This window comes from Ptychodera flava, chromosome 10 (genome assembly GCF_041260155.1).
Source record: "Ptychodera flava strain L36383 chromosome 10, AS_Pfla_20210202, whole genome shotgun sequence".
NCBI lineage: Eukaryota > Metazoa > Hemichordata > Enteropneusta > Ptychoderidae > Ptychodera > Ptychodera flava.
This window is the reverse complement of record NC_091937.1, coordinates 33561934-33584572: the sequence shown is the minus strand read 5'-3', so window position 1 is coordinate 33584572 and position 22639 is coordinate 33561934. Positions and strand designations below refer to the sequence as shown.

The 22639-nt window shown below is 37.5% G+C and overlaps 3 protein-coding genes across 3 annotated transcripts; all 3 read right to left on the bottom strand.

Moving 5' to 3' along the window:
* Positions 1–5871: 5871 nt before the first annotated feature.
* LOC139141618 (carbohydrate sulfotransferase 3-like) lies at positions 5872–8552 on the bottom strand. The gene is made up of 3 exons (XM_070711211.1): positions 8480–8552; positions 7894–7899; positions 5872–6944 (listed from the first exon to the last, which is right to left on the bottom strand). The coding sequence occupies exons 1-3, from the start codon at positions 8550–8552 to the stop codon at positions 5872–5874; spliced, it is 1152 nt and encodes a 383-aa protein (XP_070567312.1).
* Positions 8553–14668: 6116 nt separating this feature from the next.
* Positions 14669–15238, bottom strand: LOC139141617 (carbohydrate sulfotransferase 3-like). Its single transcript, XM_070711210.1, has one exon. It carries the CDS (start codon positions 15236–15238, stop codon positions 14669–14671), a length of 570 nt encoding a protein of 189 aa, XP_070567311.1.
* Positions 15239–18425: 3187 nt separating this feature from the next.
* Positions 18426–22094, bottom strand: LOC139141482 (carbohydrate sulfotransferase 1-like). The gene is made up of 2 exons (XM_070711083.1): positions 21949–22094; positions 18426–21477 (listed from the first exon to the last, which is right to left on the bottom strand). Exon 2 carries the CDS (start codon positions 21452–21454, stop codon positions 20552–20554), a length of 903 nt encoding a protein of 300 aa, XP_070567184.1. The 5' UTR covers positions 21455–21477; positions 21949–22094; the 3' UTR covers positions 18426–20551.
* Positions 22095–22639: the final 545 nt, after the last annotated feature.

The window sequence follows — 22639 nt, the reverse complement described above, 5'->3', positions numbered from 1 at the left end:
GCTTAGAAAGCACATTAGCGGCATGACGCCACTTTGGCGTTGTTCCTTAAACAATACATGCTTCTTTTTCTACTCCTAAAGTAAAAGAGGTTGTCTTACCACCATCACACACTATGCAAAGTCAAGCAATTTTATTTCTGATAAATGAATCTCGACTAAAATCAGCAGTTGCCAACAATATCACTAGGCATTACACACACGCAAGCTGTGTTTACAGCTGGAAAACTACGGCATTTCCACATGATTTTTCTCAGAACAGAACAATAACCTGTATTGAAGGGGTATTGTACTCCAGAACAAAAATCATCCTGTTAACTGCAAATGTTATTACAAGTGACAGCTATTGGAACTGTTTTTGATATAAATTGTACGCTCTACATCTATATGCCAAACGTTATGCCGGCTGTGGGAGTCAAGGCGCGACCTACCAATTTCAATCTCGAAATCACCAAAGTGAAACACCGCTGTCATCTCAGAGACGTAATGTTATCTACAGAGTTAATTGCAAGACTTGTAAAATTACCACCTAAGAGGGCGACATGACGGACATGCAGCAGAGAGGTCATCGCTGTTAAAGTTGAGCTATGCTGCAAATATTTCCATTAATTAATTAATTTATTTATTTTTATTTATTTATTTATTTCGAGAACCAGCTCATACACCAAAAAGCATACAGAAAAAAAGGGGGACTGATAAACTATAAAAAAAAACTATAAAAACACTAAATCATGAAGGAAATTAAAACTGACAGACAGAGAAAACTTTAAAAGCAGTCGGAAAACAGAATTTTCCAGAACAGGCTACCACACATAATATATGTATTGATAGCAGCACTAATAAGAGAATTTTCACTATTCATCAGCCTCATATAAAATTTCGAGCGTAAAGTGCGCTGTTTACTTTCGAAAGTCAAAATGTTGCTCTGTACAAAAGTGTTCGAGATACTTAATCTTCTGTCAATACCAAACAAGATTCTAAAACCGTTGTTATAAGCAACGCGAACATTATTGATACACTGATTTGTGAACTTACTCCAAAGATGTGAGCAGTACATAGAAGTACAATATGTTATAAAAAGTCTCGTTTTGACAAAGTACGAACAGTTCCAAAACTCACGGATTAACATGTTAGCTCTGGCATAAAACAACCTCATTTGACGCTTAATATCATCATTATCATCGCCATTGCTGTTGAAAATGACACCAAGATAAGAATGCTTATCTACAAAAGAAAGCTCTTTGTCATACAAGTACACATGCGGAATCTTACGAATATTAAGCATATTAGGCAAAATGGCAAGACACTTAGATTTCAAAGCATTAAAGACAATATCATGGTCATTAGCATATTGAGTACAAATATTCAAGAGGTTGTTGATACCCTTTACACTAGGACAAATCAGTACTATATCATCAGCATATAACAGGTGATTCATGCACTTTCCACCGAGGAAGCAGCCGATATTTTTCTTAACAAGTAAATGACTAAGTTTATCAACATAAACTGAAAAAAGACGTGGAGAAAGTATGCCTCCTTGTCTCACACCATTACATGTTTTAAAATGTTTAGATAATACAGAACCCCATCTTACAGCAAATTCTTGATGCCTATACCAATAAACCAACATACGAACTATAAAATTCGGAATACCTCTATCAATCAATTTGCGAAATAATGTCCAATGGTTCACTTTATCGAAGGCTTTTGTCGCATCAATAAAACAAAGGAAAACGGGTATTATGACACTTATAAAAATCAATTATTTCTTTTACTAAAAATACACACATATCAGTTGAGTGACTTTCTTTAAAACCAAATTGATGATCACTTGTGTACAGCAGACTATCACACTTATCAAGAATGAATAATTCATACATCTTAGAAATGGCAGTGGCAATAGCAATAGGGCGATAATTCCCAGAATTAGTAACGTCACCATTTTTATTCTTTACAAGTGGAACCAAAGTGGTGTCCATCATGCGAGATGGCAAGTAACCATGAATATGCGCTGCAGTAAGCATCACTGAGAGAAGAACGTGCAGGCGTGCATGCGCAAACTTTAAATGCTCAGCTGTAATGCCATCTGGACCAGCAGATTTACCACTGGCCAATTTTGCAATGGAATTTCTAATGGCAGTTGGAGTGACAATCATATTCTCATCGAATGAAACACTCAAAATAGAATCTTTCACAAAACACTCATTACCGTTGTTACAGATCTTAAAAACATACTTAAACTTAGCACGTGATGTCCTCATGAGATCAAAAATCGGACCTTGTCTGGGACTGCCAGAGTCCCGCCACAACAGGAAAGCATCACGAGCAATGGCATGATATTCTTTAACATTTTGATTCCAACCTGGAATTGATTTAGCCCCATTATTACACTCAATGTTAGAAGGAATGCTTTGAAAACCAGCATCCTTTAAAGCTTCAACAATATCATCATACAGTTTAGAAATTGATTGCAAATGAGAAGAGTTATTACAGTTTGAATTTCTACAAAAGAAAGCTTCTTTACCAATGTTAATTTCTCTAAGGTTATTACATGAACTGTTGAGATAACTATGCAATGATATATGATTCACCTTGGACCAGTTAATGTGAGAACAACTAGAGTTAACGACGGGAGTTGAGTCATACTTTTGAAGATCATCAAGGTTACAAATGACACGTAGAGGGAAGTGATCAGATCCAATATACTCGTGTAAAATACTAATATCTGTAATACAGTTATGTGCAGGAGATGTTGAAATACAGTGATCAAGCCACGAAGTTGAATGGTGTGCTTCACTATAATATTGTATTAATCTCTGTTTCTAAGTTTCCACTGATGATACATATTGCAAGGAATTAATATATTCTGTACGATTATTAAACCAAGAAGAGGACTATCTGTCACAGTGGATTGTCTTTTAATTAAGTTTGAAAACTAATTGAGGCAAAGGGGACTTATGTACGACACGTCACCGGGATACATTTAAATGTGTTTTACAAATTCAGCCGTTAGCTTCTGATGTATATGATAGAATACGAAAAAGGGGCTGATTTTAAATGCAAAATCCAGACTTTCCCATAACTGTCGCGGTCAACAATCGAGGTGTCTTGTTTTAGGATCGGATTTCATAAGCAAGGCGAAGAGTCCTACATAATCAGAAGTTTCAATCCAACCTCAAATCTTTTGCGCGATTTTCATAGTGTACATTGAAGTTTTATCTCAACAGCCCCATTTTTTCAGTCTTGTATGTTTGGTATTTTCTAGAACAAATAATAATGCAACAGCTATCAAATACAATAGAACGTTTTGAAAAAAGCACTTTCGAATCTTAATTTAGACGTGAGTCAAGGCAGTTCATATTTGGCTGCTAGTTCCGTGTTCTCATTTATTCATTTAACATTCAAGCGTATCATATGTCTGGCAGATCAAGCCCTATAGCGTTTCCATCGAGCTCTGGTTGCCATGTAACAGCTCTTTGAAAACAGAGGCATACTGTTTCATTTTTACCAAATTAATTTCAACTTCTTAAGGGCTATGCCCACTTTTGCAATTTTTGATGTAGACCCGTGGTAGCAGTTGCCGCATAATTATTTCGTTCCGCAGATCAGATATTCCTGTTTGTAATAAGTTTAACTGGTCCAACTGTTCTTTATTACAATGCTTTCTAAACACTACTGAAGTATCTCTATATTCCAGCAATTCATCCTCCAAATACAAACTTCCAACCGTGGAACATAATGTCCTTCATGCAATGGCCGTTACAGCGATTTTGTCATAGTTAATTATGTTTGTGAATATCAATCCGGGACTTTTTAAACTGTGGTAATATTTTTGCATACACGCCATCGGCTAAAAATAAACATGTCTTTACGATTTAGATACAGTCTACCCACCATGAAAAGAACAGCACTGAAACTTATCTTCGCTGTATTTACAAAGAAATGAAATAACTTTGAAATAACGCAAAAAATGGTACAAACAATACTGTATCAATAAAATGGTAAATGACACCAATGCTTTTATTGTGTTCGCACGTAATATTGTAGATTCTATCAAATATATATGTAAAGTGTAGAAATATAATTCTATTTTATCGGAAAACAGTTGCAAGCTGACGACTTATGTGTCCGGTGAATCGTCACGCGCTAGGCGTCAATCGAATAATCGAGGAACTTTTGTACGCGTAATAGTTGACCTCGATGCCTGAAGTTTATCATTTAAGGTAAATCTCGCCTCGAAACAGATGGTTTTAAACTTTTGCCACAATTTTCCAAAGGGAAATTTTAAGTCATCCACTTTAATACGAGCAAAGGTTAGGATGGGGATTAGGATTAGAGAAACATCTTACATGATCTTCCTGATATATATATAATACTCAATAGGTGTACGGTAAAATTGATCATAAATGGATTTCTCTGAAAATGAAGACGGTGTTGGGCTTTCTTTATCTTGAAGGACTCTGTATTTGTCTGCAAAGACTAGGTATTAGAGAGTTGAATTCCAAGGACTTTATAAGCAAACACAGCTGCAACTTCACTGTCTTGAATAACAATATAAATAATTGACTGACTGTCCCTTTTAAAATTGATGGTAACTTCCTTTGTTTTACTTGCATTGAGTTCAATATTATTGAGTTCACACAATTCCACCAAGTTATCAATTTCTTTTCTGTATATAGTTTGACTTATCATTATCACTAATGAATTCAATTGCCGAAGTATTAACTATCTGCAAATTGTACGATAATATCGTTTCCGTACATATTTGTGCAGTCGTACGTGTAAAGTGAATACGATAACTGATTTAAAACACAATCCTGATGAGTGCACGTGTTCTAGACAATGGGAGAGGAAATACCGTTATCAATTTTGTTCACTAAACTAAAAATCCACTTGCATCATGAGGATTCTTTTCCTATATCAGACAGCCAAGTGACTAATTTGGAAGTGATATTGTACTGAATTTAGAAATGAAAACAAGGAGAGGCATTCAGGCATCATGGCTATTGCAGTTATCTGAATGATACATAGTATGTGAAGTACCATGGAAAACTAATTAGTTTTCAATTTCACAACAACACTGAAGACAGTGAAAACTTCCTTCACACCGTAGGCTTCCAAATAAGTCCAAATGAGTATTAGAACAAAATGTATTGTTAATATATGTGTCCACAAAAATGTATAAGAGTGGCAGTACCTTTATTAATTTGACTCCTGTGACTGAAGTCTGCCATAGTATTTCAAGAAATTTTGACAGCAAGCTTTCAACATTGCTTTAATGTACACCACGAATGAGTATTGCTTATCGATGTCAATGTAATATTCCGAAATGAAATTGATTTTGACGACACAGGAGTGAGAGAACCTCACAAGATTGAATTGAACGTCTGCTAGTTTACATGGATACTTCATCGACCATACTAAGTTTTATCGAGTAAAGATGATGTAGGCGAAAACTTTTTCTGACATAGAACAATAAAATACACGAACAGCTACGTCACTATTATCCTCCAGTCGGCCCAGAATCTACTTTTCGAGCAGCACAATTCTTCTGGGACCTTGTCAGTGCTAAAGTAATCTTGTAAATGAGTTTGTGTCCACATTTTATTATTTGACTTCATCGTCTGCCTAAGGCCAACTATTATCACCCTGCCAACAATGTTGTCATACGTGTCCACCATAATTGCAATAGTATAATAACAGTAAGACCATACCACGACTTCGACCATGGGAAGAGATAACGATCATTCAAAGAGCGTACAATTGATTAATAAACTGTGAACAAATTGGTCAAAAGTTACTTAGCTTTCAGCTAATGGTTAGTAGACAATTTTCCTGTTCATGTGATCAGATAGCAACACACTTGGGATGTAATTATGTCTCATATACTTTGTTGAAGTACACTTCTTCGAAATAGCTCTGGTCTCTAGCTGGCATGTCTTCAACTAAGCTAGTATTACTGTCATGTAACATTTCAATGCTGTTCACGAGCCGATAACCGAACATTTTCCAGATCCTCTCGGGACACAGTGCTTGCATCTTTTGTACGTTTTCGAACGTAACTCCATTCCTCCAAGCTTCCCCGTTACCTGGTTTCGAATTGGAAATAGTTTGGATGGCGCTCTTTATGAATTTTTTGGCTGATACTCCTATAAATTCGTACAATTTGGGCACAACTTCCTCCGGGCGGGCTGCGATGTCTTCATACCGAACAAGCATATAGTTAGTCCTCAACCACGATGGCGCGTTCAGTGCTTGAAGATAATTTGTTTCCATCCACCGACAATAATCGACAAGTTCTCCCTCAAGACGGTCATTTAGGTGGAGTTCCCCTTCCGTCGCTGTGAATTTGGAGGTAGCCTCGAACATCTCACGAGATTTGACCAATCCGCGAGGATCTCGAACCAGGTGGATCACTTTGATGTTATACTTTCGCAACAATGGCGCGGCGAGCAGCAGATTATACAGACGTAGTACTTTTGTGACAATATGCTTCTTTGATAGGCAATATTGAGTGATGTTATCAATGGACAATGGAGCTTTCAATGGATACGCTCCTTTGTTTCTATAAAGAGGCGTCTCATTCATGTCAGAAATGAAATATTTGTGGCCCGTGAAATTGCACGAGTAGATGCCGTCCAAGAAGCTCAAAAGCTGTGGTCGAATCTTTTCCAGAAAGTCGAATCTTTCGCCGCCAATTCCGGCTATATGTCTGCTTACGATCCGTCCCGGCTCATAGAAATAAAAGAAGTCAGGGTTCTTCCCAATGTACGAACCGGTGACACTCGAACCGGAACGCTTGCGTGCAAAAACCATTATCCTTGTGCCCCTGTGTTTGTCAACGGTATGACTGTCTAGAAGGGCATTCGATGATGTAAAGAAGTCGTCGCCATAGTAATTTTTGATTTGATGGACGTCGGGATAAAGTCCCTTCCACACTGAAAGTGCTATCAACAGGACAAACAAGAGACACAGGGGCCAGATCCTGTTCCTTTTCACGACTCGAAATATTGTCACAAAGGCTGACATACTTTCTGTTCTGTGAAGCTCAACTGAAAGAAATCGTTGAAACAACGGTTAGTGGCAGTTATAGTATATATTTCTGAACTTCTTCTCTGTAGTTAGCATAAGTTTTGTCTTCTATTCTAATATTGTCAATTGAACTCTGAACGAATGAAAATATCGTGTGTAATTATTGTGCTAGAAGTAAAGTCGAAAAATGTTCACTTTGCCACAGAACACGTGTATAATTTACAATTTTGACATATGAGCTCTCGTGCAGACTAGAATTCAGATGTCAACATTAATATCCAATATTACACACATAGACTGTTTACAACTGTGATGTCTGGCATTTGTGCATGCTGTTTAGAGAAAACGAGAAACAGTATTAAACAGACATGATGTAAAACTCATTGAACGCTACAGCTGCCAGAGCTTTGTAAATACAATATAAAAAATTATGCCCGCGGCATGTATATGCTTGAAGCAATGCCGATCGCGAGTTTCTGAAAGTAACTCACCGACGCTGTATCTCCTCGATCGTGAAAGTGGTAGTCAACAACGCTCTCGTCTTAAGAGTACTTAAACTGTTCTCTTCAGTCCCAGTGTTCCCAACAGAGGTAGTTGCAGGACCTGTGAAATGCCTGAGTGACCGAGCTGGCATCAGTGCAGCTCAAAGGCCATCAGTTGTTTCAAGCAGAGCATGTGTTGCAAATATTTCCTATTACGATCAAAGCATCATGCTATGTTTGCGAATTACCAATGACAACGTATCCTGCAAGAAATTAATGTATAGTAGAATTACGTGGAGCGGATTGTTGCACCATCAGTGCGGATGGATTTTGATTAAATTTCAAAGCACAATTCATGAAAATGTCACTCCATGTTACTCACCTTCACCTGATCACATCATTCAAGAGATTTTGCCAGGTCAGCTTACACAGATTCTGATGCCAAGGATGAACAACAAATAAGGGACCTCTTGTTGAATCTGAAGCTCAAACGCACAATTAACTGCCAATACTCACTGACCGAAACATTTTATAGTAATGGCGGACTTCATAAACTGTTCCTTATCAAACTTACAAACTATTGCCCGATAGTTGCCATTTGACAAGTAAAGCCTCGTTTGTCAATTATGCGTTTTGAGGACTGTGTTAAAACTTACGTCATATCATTCGCTTCCCAACACATTGGAACATTTCGGAAAAGCACTCTTGGATTTTAATCACAATCATGTGTCGCAGCTTGGTTCTTGTCCTCAATATTTCAATATTGGAACGTAGCGGATGTTTAATATTAATATATCAAAGCCCTTTATTTGATTGTTTTACTCTGTCCATCTGTTTGGAAGCCCTCGCAACTAAAATACTAATTACTAATTCTAATTTTAAAATTCTCAATGCAGTGCTGTGACTTGCAATTGCCCTTTGATAAATTTCTCACCACGGTTTATATATCCCTGCCCTGAATAACGTACCTTCATAAGTTCCCATGGTGTCGGACGATTGCGTTTCTTTATTACACTGGTTATCACGTCTCTTCAAAGTCATGCCGAAACACCAATAATTTACCTCGTGACCACAGCCTTGATCATGTGTAATAGAAATGCTCGTAAGGTAGTCGGGCCGATAACTGTTCGTTACGGTCAACGTTCCAATTTATTCGTTCAAGTTCAAGTAGGAACGTTGCCGCTGAGTTGATGAAGAGCCTTTAAGTCTTTTTGAAATGAATTAGTTTTCACCACTTCCGAAAATTTAGAAATTGTTAAAAACCCTCGTAAGGTTGGTGAATCCGTGAATGTGAATGGCTTAAATCTTCCGTTTAGAAAATTTTGGCAAAAGTTCAAAACGGTCTGTTTCAAGGCAAGATTTATTTTTAACTTCAGGTATCGAGGTCAAACTGTCTAATTTCAGCTCACTGCAATAAAGTTGTTTACACTCGTACGTACACCAGTTCCTCGACTAATCGATTGACGCCTGACGCATGACGATTTGCCAAGTATATTAAGTCGTCAGCTTGCAACTCTTTCCGATAAAATAGAAGTTGTTGGTCCCAATCCTATTACACTAATTACAATATTTACATATATACTTAAAAGAATCGAAATAATGACGTGTGAACACAAAAGAGCATTGGTAACATTAACCATTTTGTCGGTACCATCTTTACACAATTTTGTGTGATTTCAAAGATGTTCCATCACTTGTAAATATATTTCTTGCAGTGTGTTTTGTCAGCGCTACATCTCTATGCAAAGAGCTACGCCGGCTGTTGATTTCTAAGAATGAGTTACCGATACATCTCGAAATTACCAAAGTGAGACAACAATAACACTTCAGAGATGTAATTTTCTCCACAGAGTTACTTGAAGGACTTGTAAAACTACCTCATATGCGAGAGCGACATGACGGACATGGAGCTGAAAGATCGTAGATGCTTCACATTGAGCATATGTTGTATTTTTTTCCAAGACAAACATTGTATTAAACTTTATTTATGAGTTTCCGCTGACGACATATGCTGCGAGAAATTAACATTGTCTGTATCATAATTTAATCAAGAGGAGGACTATCGTTACCGCGGATCGTCTCTTCAATTAAGTTTGAAAACTAACTGAGGCAAAAATGGACTTATGTACGCTACGTCACCCGGATATATTTAAATGTGTTTTGCCGATTCGACCATTAGCTTCTGATGTACATGATAGAATACGAAAAGGGGGCTGATTTTTAATGCAAAATCGAAGCATTCCCATAACTGTTGCGGTCAACGATCGAGGTGTTTTGTTTTAGGATCGGATTTCATACGCAAGAAGAGCCCTACACAGTGAAAGGTTTCAATCCAACCTCAAAACTATAGCGCGATATTTTCATAGTTTACATCGACGTTTAATCTCAACAGCCCCATTTGTCAGTCTTGTGTTTCCGGCACTTGGCTAGAACTATCATTATTAAAAAATAGCTATCAAATTCAGTAAAACTTTTTGAAAAAGCACCTTCGGATCTTAATTTAGACTTGAGTCAAGGCAGTTCATATATGGCTGCTTGTTCCGTGTTCTCATTTATTCATTTAACATTGAACTGTCTGTCATGTCTGGAAGATCAAGCCTATAGCGTTTCCATCGAGCTCTGGTGAAAGTTTTTTTCTCGTATAACGGCACTTGGAAAAAAGAGGTATGCTGTTTCATTTTTAGCAAATTAATTTTAACTTCTTAAAGGGACATTAGCTGTAACTTTTGACTAATTTTTCACTTCTCTGTTTCAATGTATCAACTACAGAATTTTATTATAATCCGATACACATGACCAATGCCCGGTGTCTTGCTTGCCAACGCAGCCTGTATACATAAAATGACCATTGTTATTGTTGATAAATGTATTCTAGTCCGGACCTGAATACAAAATTTGAACAATAACAATGCAGATTACACTCATATAGGGTATATTTATGAGCTAAATATTAGGAATTTCTCCATGGTTCAGGGATTCAAACCAGAAACTGCAGATGATACACAGAACAAACAAAATTTAAAAATGACCAAAGTTACAGCTAATGGATCTTTAAGGGCTCTCCCCATTTTGCAATTTTTATTGCAGACCGGTGGCAGTAGTAGCCACATTATTATTTCGACAACAGATCAGAGGCTTCTGTTTGCAATAACAAGTTTTCATTGGTCCGAGTGTTGTTCAGTTGATTAATTCATTATAATGCTTTTGAACGACTACAAAATATCTCCATACACCAACAATACGCCCTACAAATACAAACTTCCACCTGTGAAACCGTAATGCCCGTCATGCAATGACCGTTCTTGTGATGTTGTCATAGTTAACAATATGGCTGAATATCGGTCCGGGACTTTTGAAACTTTTATAATATTTTGGCATACCCACCATCGCGTAAGTGTAAAGATACCGTTCTACACTTCAGATACAATCATTATGTGTTGACAAAAATTATTATAATTGGAACTCTACTCACTATTAAAAGAGCAGTACCTACTGAAAGTTGCTTCCGCTATATTTACAAGAAATGAAATAGCTTTTGAGCAAAAATGGTAAAAATATTGTTTCATTAAGATGGTAAATATCACCAATGCTCTTATTGTGTTCGCACTTATTATTGTAGATTCTATCTAATATATATGTAAAATGTAGAAATATGTGTAATTCTATTTTATCGGAAAACAGTTGCAAGCTGACGACTTATGTATCCGGTGAGTTGTCAAGCACCAGATGTCGATCGGATTTGAGGAACTTGTGTACGCGTGAGTGCCACTAATTGAACTGCAGTGAGTTTAAATTAGGTAGTTTGACCTGAGGTTTATCATCTGAGGCCAATCTCGTCTCGAATAAGACTGCTTTTTAACTTTTGCCACAGTTTTCCAAAGTGAAATTTTAAGTAATTCACTTTTTGGGAGCAAAGGTTAGGATGGGGATTTGGACTAGAGAAACATCATAAATGGTCTTCATGATACATATGATAAATATACTCTATAGATGTACGGTAAAATTGATCAAAATTACACAACTTGTGCCAATTTTCTCTGAAAATACAAACGTTGTTGAGCTTCCTTTATCTTGAAGGACTCTGTATTGGTCTGCAAAAACGAGATATTACATGGTTGAATTCCCAGGACTTTAAAAGCAGACACAACTGCAACTTCACTGCATTGAATAACAATATGAATAATTGGCTGACTGTCTTTTTTAAAATTGTTAGTAACTTCCTTTGTTTTACTTGCATTGAGTGCAAGATTATTTAGTTCACACCATTCCACCAAGTTATCAATTTCTTTTCTGTATATAGTTTGATTTATCATTATCACTAATAAATCCCATTGCCGAAGTATTAACTATCTGCAAATTGTACGATAATATCGTTTTCGTACATATTTGTGCAATCGTAAGTGTAAAGTGAATACGATAACGGACTTAAAACACAACCCTGACAAGCGTACGTGTTCAGAACAACGGGAGAGGAAATGCCGTCATCAATCTTAAATCAATTTGCATCATGAGGATTCTTTTCCTATATCAGACAGCAAAGTGACTAATTAAGGAGTGATATTGTACTGAAACTAGATATGAAAACAAGAAAGAGAATTCTGGTATCACACGAATCGCATTCATTTGAATGATATTTATTATGTGAAGTAGCATGGAAAACGAATTGGTTTTCAATAAGCCCCTTTACAGTTCCGCGGACCAGCGTTCTATAGCCATGATGCTTTGCGAAACTAGCGGCTTGGAGGGTACCACTTTGCGCGTATCGCCTATTCTTTAACACAGGTTTGCTATAACAAGAATCATTTTTGCTTGTTATCCGACTTATTCTGTCGATAAAAGTAAACAAATTAGTCATTTTGTACATGTCAAACTATTTGAAAGCTGTTGAATATAACAGTTCGCCAATTATTTACTGTGTAATGGAATATGGAGCAAATTTGTGTCGATCTAATGTATTTACACATGCGGATGTTGATCACAATAATCGGCTGTTGCTTTTGACAAGGAATTTCAGGCAAAAGTATACAATAATATTACTGCCATCAGATTTAACGTAGAGATTGCACTTAACATGTAAATATTACACACAAAAAGTAGTGGTGATTTTAATATCTACAGACGAAATCTTTGGAATGAAAATTTTAGCTGGGAGAGAAATGGGAACCCCCGCTCACGTAAACAAACACGTAAAACTTGATACGACACAGCGGCAATCATTGGACCGGAGAAGGGAACACCACCAGTCCGACGTTAGTTGAAGGAGACATGTCCTGAAGGTGTCTCGTGTAAGGTTTCCATTGCAATCTAACAAATCTAATTTCGCAAAATATTACTGCGTACCTCACATTTTCTTGCAGAATGAGTCTAAAAACACGCGAAAAATGAATATAGTAGGCCTGTGTTAAAGAATAGGCAATACGCTCAAAGTGGTACCCTCGAAGCCGCTAATTTCGCAAAGCATCATGGGTATAAAATGCTGGTCCGCGGAATTGTACAGGGGCTTATTTACAACAAAAAGACAGTGAAAACTTCCTTTACTCCGTAGGCTTCCAAATAAGTCCAAATAAGCATTAGATCAAATTGTATTGTAAATATATGTGTCCACAAAAATGTATGAGGAGCAGTACCTTTATTAATTTGACTCCTATGACTAAAGTCTGCCATATTAATTCTAGAAATTTTGACAGTAAGCTTTCAACATTGCTTTAATGTACACCAAGAATGAGCATTGCTTATTGATGAGAATGTAATATATTGGAATGAAATTTATTTTGACGACACAGGAGTGAGAGAACCTCGTATGATTGAATTGGACCTTTGCCGGTGTACACAAATATTTCATCGACCAAACTTAATTGAGAACATTCACATCCGAAGTTTTATCGAGAAAGATGCTGCAAGCGAAAACTTTTTCTGACATAGAACAATAAAACACCATATTGTGAAAATATTTAGTTACACACACAAATCCCTAGGTCACTATTATCCTCCAGTTGACCTTGAATCTACTTTTCGAAGAATAAGTCTTGTTTCAACACAATTCTTCTGGGACCTTGTCAGTTCTAAGTAATGTCCTAGAGAAAGATAGATAGAGTGGCAACGGGTATTGTTTAAGGCGTGAAGCGGTTACGTAACCCATCCATGTTCGCCTCGCCTCAGGTTGCTCTCGCCTTTCTTTTCCGAAGAGTGCCGACCATGAATCCTTCGGTAGTTTTCGGATTTTCGCCAATTGTTAAGCGAAAGTATGTTCGGCAAAGTTTGTGTTGTTGTTGTCGTGTGGTGCTGAGCAGAATTGACGTGCTGGCGAAAACGGGAGTGTTTTGAGCTTCAGGAAAACGAGTTTTACCGTTTTAAAAATTCCTCTAATATTTTTATGAATATATAATGAGTGTGTTTGAACCAAATTTGAAAGTCTTTTATCGATACTGTCTGGTTTTACTCAATGGTTTACGGTCAGTCGTACCCTCTTTTACACGTGCGTCAAGGAAGGACATGTTTATGTAACTGCTGCCGTATTATGTTTTGATTGGCGTGAAGCAGTGTTTCTTGCCTGAGAGCTCACAAAGTAACTATGGTTGCTACGCGACTGGCAGTACGATGCCATCTCGTCGTATTTTTCGCATAATCTCGTGTAATCATCAACCACAAACAAAGCCTCCAAAAAGTTTAACACCTTTGGAGCTCATTTTAATATGAAAAGCCAATAGTCTACCGAGACGACCATGGAACAAAAGGCATGCAAGTGTTGCTACTCTGTCTATGTTACTCTGTGGTAATGTTCTAATTTAGTTTGTGTCCACATTTGATTTGACTTCAGCGTCTGCCTATACACAATTATCAACCTGCCAACGATGTTGTCATAAGTGTCCACCATACTTGAAATAGTATAATAACAGCAAGACCACGCCCCGACTTCGACCAGGGGAAGAGATAACGATCATTCAAAGAGCATACAATTGATTGATAAACTGTGAACAAATTGGTCAATATTACTGAGCTTTCAACTAATGACTAGGAGACAATTTTCCTGTTCATGTGATCAGATAGCAACACACTGGGATGTAATTATTTCACATACACTTTATTGAAGTAGATTTCTTCAAAATAGCTCTGGTCTCTAGCTGGCATGTCTTCAACTAAGCTAGTATTACTGTCATTTAACATTTCAGTGCTTGCATCTTTTGTACGTTTTCGAACGTAACTCCATTCCTCCAAGCTTCCCCGTTACCTGGTTTCAAATTTGATAAAGTTTGGATGGCGTTCTTTATGAATGATTTGGCTGATGCTCTTATAAATTTGTACAATTCGGGTACAACTTCCTCCGGGCGGGCTGCGATGTCTTCATACAGAACAAGCATATAGTTAGTCTTAAACCACGATGGCGCGTTCAGTGCTTGAAGATAATTTGTCTCCATCCACCGACAATAGTCGACAAGTTCTCCTTCAAGGCGGTCGTTCAGGTGGAGTTCCCCTTCCGTCGCTGTATATTTGGAGGTAGCTTCGAACATCTCACGAGATTTGACCAATCTACGTGGATCTCGAACCAGGTGGATCACTTTGACATCATGCTTTTGCAGCAATGGTGTGGCAAGTAGCAGATTATACAGACGCAGTACTTTTGTGACAATATGCTTCTTTGACAGGCAATATTGAGTCACGTCATTAATGGACAAGACAGCCTTCAAGGGATAGGCTCCTTTGTTTCTATAGAGAGGTGTCTCATTCATGTCGGAGATGAAATATTCGTGTCCTGTGAAATTGCACGAGAAGACACCGTCCAATATGCTCAAAAGCTGCGGTCGAATCTTTTCAAGAAACTCGAAATTTTCGCCGCCAATTCCGGCAATATGTTTGCTTACGATTCGGCCCGGCTCGTAGAAATAAAAGAATTCAGGATTCTTCCCAATGTACGAACCGGTGACACTCGAACCGGAACGCTTGCGTGCAAAAACAAATATCCTTGTGCCCCTGGATTTTTCAGCGTTAAAATTATTCCTATTACTGTTAATACGGGCATTTGGTGGAGTAAAGAAGTCGTCGCCATGGTAATTTTTGATTTGACGGACGTCAGAATAAAGTCCCTTCCATGCCGAAAGTGCTATCAACACGACAAACAAGAAACACAGGGGCCAGATCCTGATCCTTTTCACGACTCGAAATATTTTCACAAAGGTTGACATACTTCCTGTTCTGTGACATTTCAAACTTCTTCAGCCCTTTCTGTAGACAATCACTCCCCCGTCGAGTGTATCGAGAAGGCATGATGTCAATACCAACATTACTGTTGTCAAATTGCCTACCTACAGCGTCCATGTCTCTACTTAAGTAGACACTACAGTGGTACTTCTGCCGGTTCTACCATTTCCTATACTTGCCCTCGCTATGCAAGACTCAACGAGATCTGGCGCGGCTATGTTGCTTTTCAGAACATTTTCTCCAGAAAAGGAACAAATATTGCATCAACTTCAGGGTTAAGGACAGTACAAATCACTTGTTTCATTTAAACTATATAAATGAATATTTAAAGCATGACGCTATATTTGACGCACACTACCCAATCATACATCAATATCACTTGACTCTATTAAGGTGGTTCTGAGAAAGATATTTCATCTTCCCGATATAGATTACAGTAACACCATACTACTGGGAATGCTAACACAATTCTTTTCTTTGCTTTTGTTGCTTTCTTCCCAACCAGACTCCTGATATTGTTATCATATTTTTATTTTTCAAATTGTATTTTAAAACATCTGTGAGGGAGTTTCTCATCGTATTTAATTCCGTCGTTATGTGATAAAGATTAGAAAGCACATTAGCGGCATGACGCCACTTTGGCGTTATTTTGGTAATTACATATAATTTCCGGTGAAGCTATTGCACTGTACAGTATTTTATGTATTCTTATTCTCGATTTTAGTATAAGTGAATACGATGCTTATGTATTTCATCGTTTTTAGTCTCCGATCAATGCAGGATTTCATGGTATACGCATCTCATGTATATCCGATCGGAAATGCAAGTAATTATAGCTCTACCTTTTGGCACGATTTTCAATACTGTTGTTCCTTAAACATATACATGCTTCTTTTTCTACTCCTTAAAGTTAAAAGAGGTTGTCTTACCACCATCACACACTATGCAAGTCAAGCAATTTTATTTCTGATAAATGAATTCTCGACTAAAATCAGCAGTTGCCAACAATATCACTAGGCATTACACACGCAGGCTGTGTTTACAGCTGGAATACTAGGCATTTCAACATGATTTTTCTCAGAACAGAACAATAACCTGTATTGAAGGGGTATTGTACTCCAGAACAAAAATCATCCTGTTAACTGCAAATGTTATTACAAGTGACAGCTATTGGAACTGTTTTTGATATAAATTGTACGCTCTACATCTATATGCCAAACGTTATGCCGGCTGTGGGAGTCAAGGCGCGACCTACCAATTTCAATCTCGAAATCACCAAAGTGAAACACCGCTGTCATCTCAGAGACGTAATGTTATCTACAGAGTTAATTGCAAGACTTGTAAAATTACCACCTAAGAGGGCGACATGACGGACATGCAGCAGAGAGGTCATCGCTGTTAAAATTGAGCATATGCTGCAAATATTTCCATTAATTAATATTGTATTAATCTCTGTTTCTAAGTTTCCACTGATGATACATATTGCAAGGAATTAATATATTCTGTACGATTATTAAACCAAGAAGAGGACTATCTGTCACAGTGGATTGTCTTTTAATTAAGTTTGAAAACTAATTGAGGCAAAGGGGACTTATATACGACACGTCACCTGGATACATTTAAATGTATTATACCAATTCAGCAATAAGCTTCTGATGTACATGATAGAATACCAAAAAGGGGCTGATTTTAAATGCAAAATCCAGGCTTTCCTTTAGCCGTCGCGGTCAACAATCGAGGTGTTTTGTTTTAGGATCGGAGTCCTACATAGTGAGAGGTTTCAATCCAACCTCAAAACTATCGCGCGATATTTTCATAGTTTACATCGACGTTTTATCTCAACAGCCCCATTTTTTCAGTCTTGTGTTTCGGTACTTTGCTAGAACTAATATTATTGAAATAGCTATCAAATTCAATAGAACATTTTGAAAAAGCGCTTTTGAATCTGAATTTTGACTTCAGTCAAGACAGTTTATATATTGATGCTTGTTCAGTGTCCTCATTTATTCTTTAATATTGAAACGTATCAGATGTCTGGAGGATCAAGACCTACAGCGTTTCCATCGAATTCTGGTGAAATTATTTTCCCATGTAACAGAGCTCTTGGAAAACACAGACATACTGTTTCATTTTTACCAAATTAATTTCAACTTCTTAAGGGCTATGCGCACTTTTGCAATTTATGATATAGACCCGTGGTAGTAGTTGCCGCATAATAATTTCGTTCCGCAGTTCAGATATTCCTGTTTGCAATAACAAGTTTTTGTCGGTTTAACTGGTCCAAGTGTTCTTTATTATAATGCTTTCGAAACACTACAAAAGTATCTCTATATACCAGCATTTCATCCTTCAAATACAAACTTCCAACCGTGGAACGTAATGTCCTTCACGCAATGACCGTTACAGCGATTTCGTCATAGTTAACAATATGGCTGAATATCAATCCAAGACTTTTTAACTTTGATAATATTTTTGCATACACGCCATCGCCTAAAATAAACATTGCCTTAACGATTTAGATACAGTCATTATGTTTTGAAAAAAATATCATAATTAGAATTCTACCCACCATGAAAAGAACAGCACTGAAACTTATTTCCGCTGTATTTAAAAAGAAATGAAATAACTTTGAAATAACGCAAAAAATTTAATAACAATACTGTATCAATAAAATGGTAAATGACACCAATGCTTTTATTGTGTTCGTACGTATTATTATAGATTCTATCAAATATATATGTAAAGTGTAGAAATATAATTCTATTTTATCGGAAAACAGTTGCAAGCTGACGACTTATGTGTCCGGTGAATCGTCACGCGCCAGGCGTCAATCGAATAGTCGAGGAACTTTTGTACGCGTAATAGTTGACCTTGATGCCTGAAGTTTATCATTTAAGGTAAATCTCGCCTCGAAACAGACCGTTTCAAACTTTTGCCACAAGTTTCCAAAGGGAAACTTTAAGTCATCCACTTTCTTAAGAGCAAAGGTTAGGATGGGGATTAGGATTAGAGAAACATATTAAATGATCTTTATGATACATATGATAAATATACTCAATAGCTGTACCGTAAAATTGATCATAAATTACACAACGTGCCAAATGTCTCTGAAAATAAAGACGTTGTTGAGTTTTCTTTATCTTGAAGGACTCTCTATTTGTCTACAAAGACTAGGTATTAGAGAGTTGAATTCCCAGGACTTTATAAGCAAACACAGCTGCAACTTCACTGTCTTGAATAACAATATAAATAATTGACTGACTGTCCTTTTAAAATTGATGGTAACTTCCTTTGTTTTACTTGCATTGAGTTCAATATTATTGAGTTCACACAATTCCACCAAGTTATCAATTTCTTTTCTGTTTATAGTTTGACTTATCATTATCACTAATGAATTCAATTGCCGAAGTATTAACTATCTGCAAATTGTACGATAATATCGTTTTCGTACATATTTGTGCAGTCGTACGTGTAAAGTGAATACGATAACTGATTTAAAACACAATCCTGATGAGTGCACGTGTTCTAGACAATGGGAGAGGAAATACCGTTATCAATTTTGTTCACTAAACTAAAAATCCACTTGCATCATGAGGATTCTTTTCCTATATCAGACAGCCAAGTGACTAATTTGGAAGTGATATTGTACTGAATTTAGAAATGAAAACAAGGAGAGGCATTCTGGCATCATAGCTATTGCAATTATCTGAATGATACATAGTATGTGAAGTACCATGGAAAACTAATTAGTTTTCAATTTCACAACAACACTGAAGACAGTGAAAACTTCCTTCACACCGTAGGCTTCCAAATAAGTCCAAATGAGTATTAGAACAAAATGTATTGTTAATATATGTGTCCACAAAAATGTATAAGAGTGGCAGTACCTTTATTAATTTGACTCCTGTGACTGAAGTCTGCCATAGTATTTCTAGAAATTTTGACAGCAAGCTTTCAACATTGCTTTAATGTACACCAGGAATGAGTATTGCTTACCGATGTCAATGTAATATTCCGAAATGAAATTGATTTTGACGACACAGGAGTGAGAGAACCTCACAAGATTGAATTGAACGTCTGCTAGTTTACATGGATACTTCATCGACCATACTAAGTTTTATCGAGTAAAGATGATGTAGGCGAAAACTTTTTTCTGACATAGAACAATAAAATACCATATTGTGAAAATATTTAGTTAAACATACGAACAGCTACGTCACTATTATCCTCCAGTCGGCCCAGAATCTACTTTTCGAGCAGCACAATTCTTCTGGGACCTTGTCAGTGCTAAAGTAATCTTGTAAATGAGTTTGTGTCCACATTTTATTATTTGACTTCATCGTCTGCCTAAGGCCAACTATTATCACCCTGCCAACAATGTTGTCATACGTGTCCACCATAATTGCAATAGTATAATAACAGTAAGACCATACCACGACTTCGACCATGGGAAGAGATAACGATCATTCAAAGAGCGTACAATTGATTAATAAACTGTGAACAAATTGGTCAAAAGTTACTTAGCTTTCAGCTAATGGTTAGTAGACAATTTTCCTGTTCATGTGATCAGATAGCAACACACTTGGGATGTAATTATGTCTCATATACTTTGTTGAAGTACACTTCTTCGAAATAGCTCTGGTCTCTAGCTGGCATGTCTTCAACTAAGCTGGTATTACTGTCATTTAACATTTCAGTGCTGTTTACGAGACGGTAACCGAACATTTTCCAGATCCTCTCGGGACACAGTGCTTGCATCTTTTGTACGTTTTCGAACGTAACTCCATTCCTCCAAGCTTCCCCGTTACCTGGTTTCGAATTTGAAATAGTTTGGATGGCGCTCTTTATGAACTTTTGGCTGATACTCCTATAAAGTCGTACAATTCGGGCACAACTTCCTCCGGGCGGGCTGCGATGTCTTCATACCGAACAAGCATATAGTTAGTCCTCAACCACGATGGCGCGTTCAATGCTTGAAGATAATTTGTTTCCATCCACCGACAATAATCGACAAGTTCTCCCTCAAGACGGTCATTTAGGTGGAGTTCCCCTTCCGTCGCTGTGAATTTGGAGGTAGCCTCGAACATCTCACGAGATTTGACCAATCCGCGAGGATCTCGAACCAGGTGGATCACTTTGATGTTATACTTTCGCAACAATGGCGCGGCGAGCAGCAGATTATACAGACGTAGTACTTTTGTGACAATATGCTTCTTTGATAGGCAATATTGAGTGATGTTATCAATGGACAATGGAGCTTTCAATGGATACGCTCCTTTGTTTCTATAAAGAGGCGTCTCATTCATGTCAGAGATGAAATATTTGTGGCCCGTGAAATTGCACGAGTAGATGCCATCCAAGAAGCTCAAAAGCTGTGGTCGAATCTTTTCCAGAAAGTCGAATCTTTCGCCGCCAATTCCGGCAATATGTCTGCTTACGATCCGTCCCGGCTCATAGAAATAAAAGAAGTCAGGGTTCTTCCCAATGTACGAACCGGTGACACTCGACCCGGAACGCTTGCGTGCAAAAACCATTATCCTTGTGCCCCTGGATTTGTCAACGTTATGACTGTCTAGAAGGGCATTCGATGATGTAAAGAAGTCGTCGCCATGGTAATTTTTAATTTGATGGACGTCGGGATAAAGTCCCTTCCACACTGAAAGTGCTATCAACAGGACAAACAAGAGACACAGGGGCCAGATCCTGTTCCTTTTCACGACTCGAAATATTGTCACAAAGGCTGACATACTTTCTGTTCTGTGAAGCTCAACTGAAAGAAATCGTTGAAACAACGGTTAGTGGCAGTTATAGTATATATTTCTGAACTTCTTCTCTGTAGTTAGCGTAAGTTATGTCTTCTATTCTAATATTGTCAATTGAACTCTGAACGAATGAAAATATCGTGTGTAATTATTGTGCTAGAAGTAAAGTCGAAAAAATGTTCACTTTGCCACAGAACACGTGTATAATGTACAATTTTGACAGATGAGCTCTCGTGCAGACTAGAATCCAGATGTCAACATTATATCCAATATTACACACATAGACTGTTTACAACTGTGATGTCTGGCATTTGTGCATGCTGTTTAGAGAAAACGAGAAACAGTATTAAACAGACATGATGTAAAACTCATTGAACGCTACAGCTGCCAGAGCTTTGTAAATCCAATATAAAAAATTATGCCCGCGGCATGTATATGCTTCAAGCAATGCCGATCGCGAGTTTCTGAAAGTAACTCACCGACGTTGTATCTCCTCGATCGTGACAGTGGTAGTCAAACAACGCTCTCGTCTTAAGAGTACTTAAACTGTTCTCTTCAGTCCCAGTGTTCCCAACAGAGCTACTTGCAGGACCTGTGAAATGCCTGAGTGACCGAGCTGGCATCAGTGCAGCTCAAAGGCCATCAGTTGTTTCAAGCAGAGCATGTGTTGCAAATATTTCCTATTACGATCAAAGCATCATGCTATGTTTGCGAATTGCCAATGACAACGCATCCTGCAAGAAATTAATGTATAGTAGAATTACGTGGAGCGGATTGTTGCACCATCAGTGCGGATGGATTTTGATTAAATTTCAAGGCACAATTCGTTGAAATGTCACTCATGTTACTCACCTTCACCTGATCACATCATTCAAGAGATTTTGCCAGGTCAGCTTACACAGATTCTGATGCCAAGGATGAACAACAAATAAGGGACCTCTTGTTGAATCTGAAGCTCAAACGCACAATTAACTGCCAATACTCACTGACCGAAACATTTTATAGTAATGGCGGACTTCATAAACTGCTCCTTATCAAACTTACAAACTATTGCCCGATAGTTGCCATTTGACAAGTAAAGCCTCGTTTGTCAATTATGCGTTTTGAGGACTGTGTTAAAACTTACGTCATATCATTCGCTTCCCAACACATTGGAACATTTCGGAAAAG

Bases quoted from the DNA above. Each gene is read 5' to 3' on its own strand.
- LOC139141617 (XM_070711210.1), bottom strand. From the start codon at position 15,238: ATGAATGAGACACCTCTCTATAGAAACAAAGGAGCCTATCCCTTGAAG.
- LOC139141482 (XM_070711083.1), bottom strand. From the start codon at position 21,454: ATGTCAGCCTTTGTGACAATATTTCGAGTCGTGAAAAGGAACAGGATC.
- LOC139141618 (XM_070711211.1), bottom strand. From the start codon at position 8,552: ATGACTTTGAAGAGACGTGATAACCAGTGTAATAAAGAAACGCAATCG.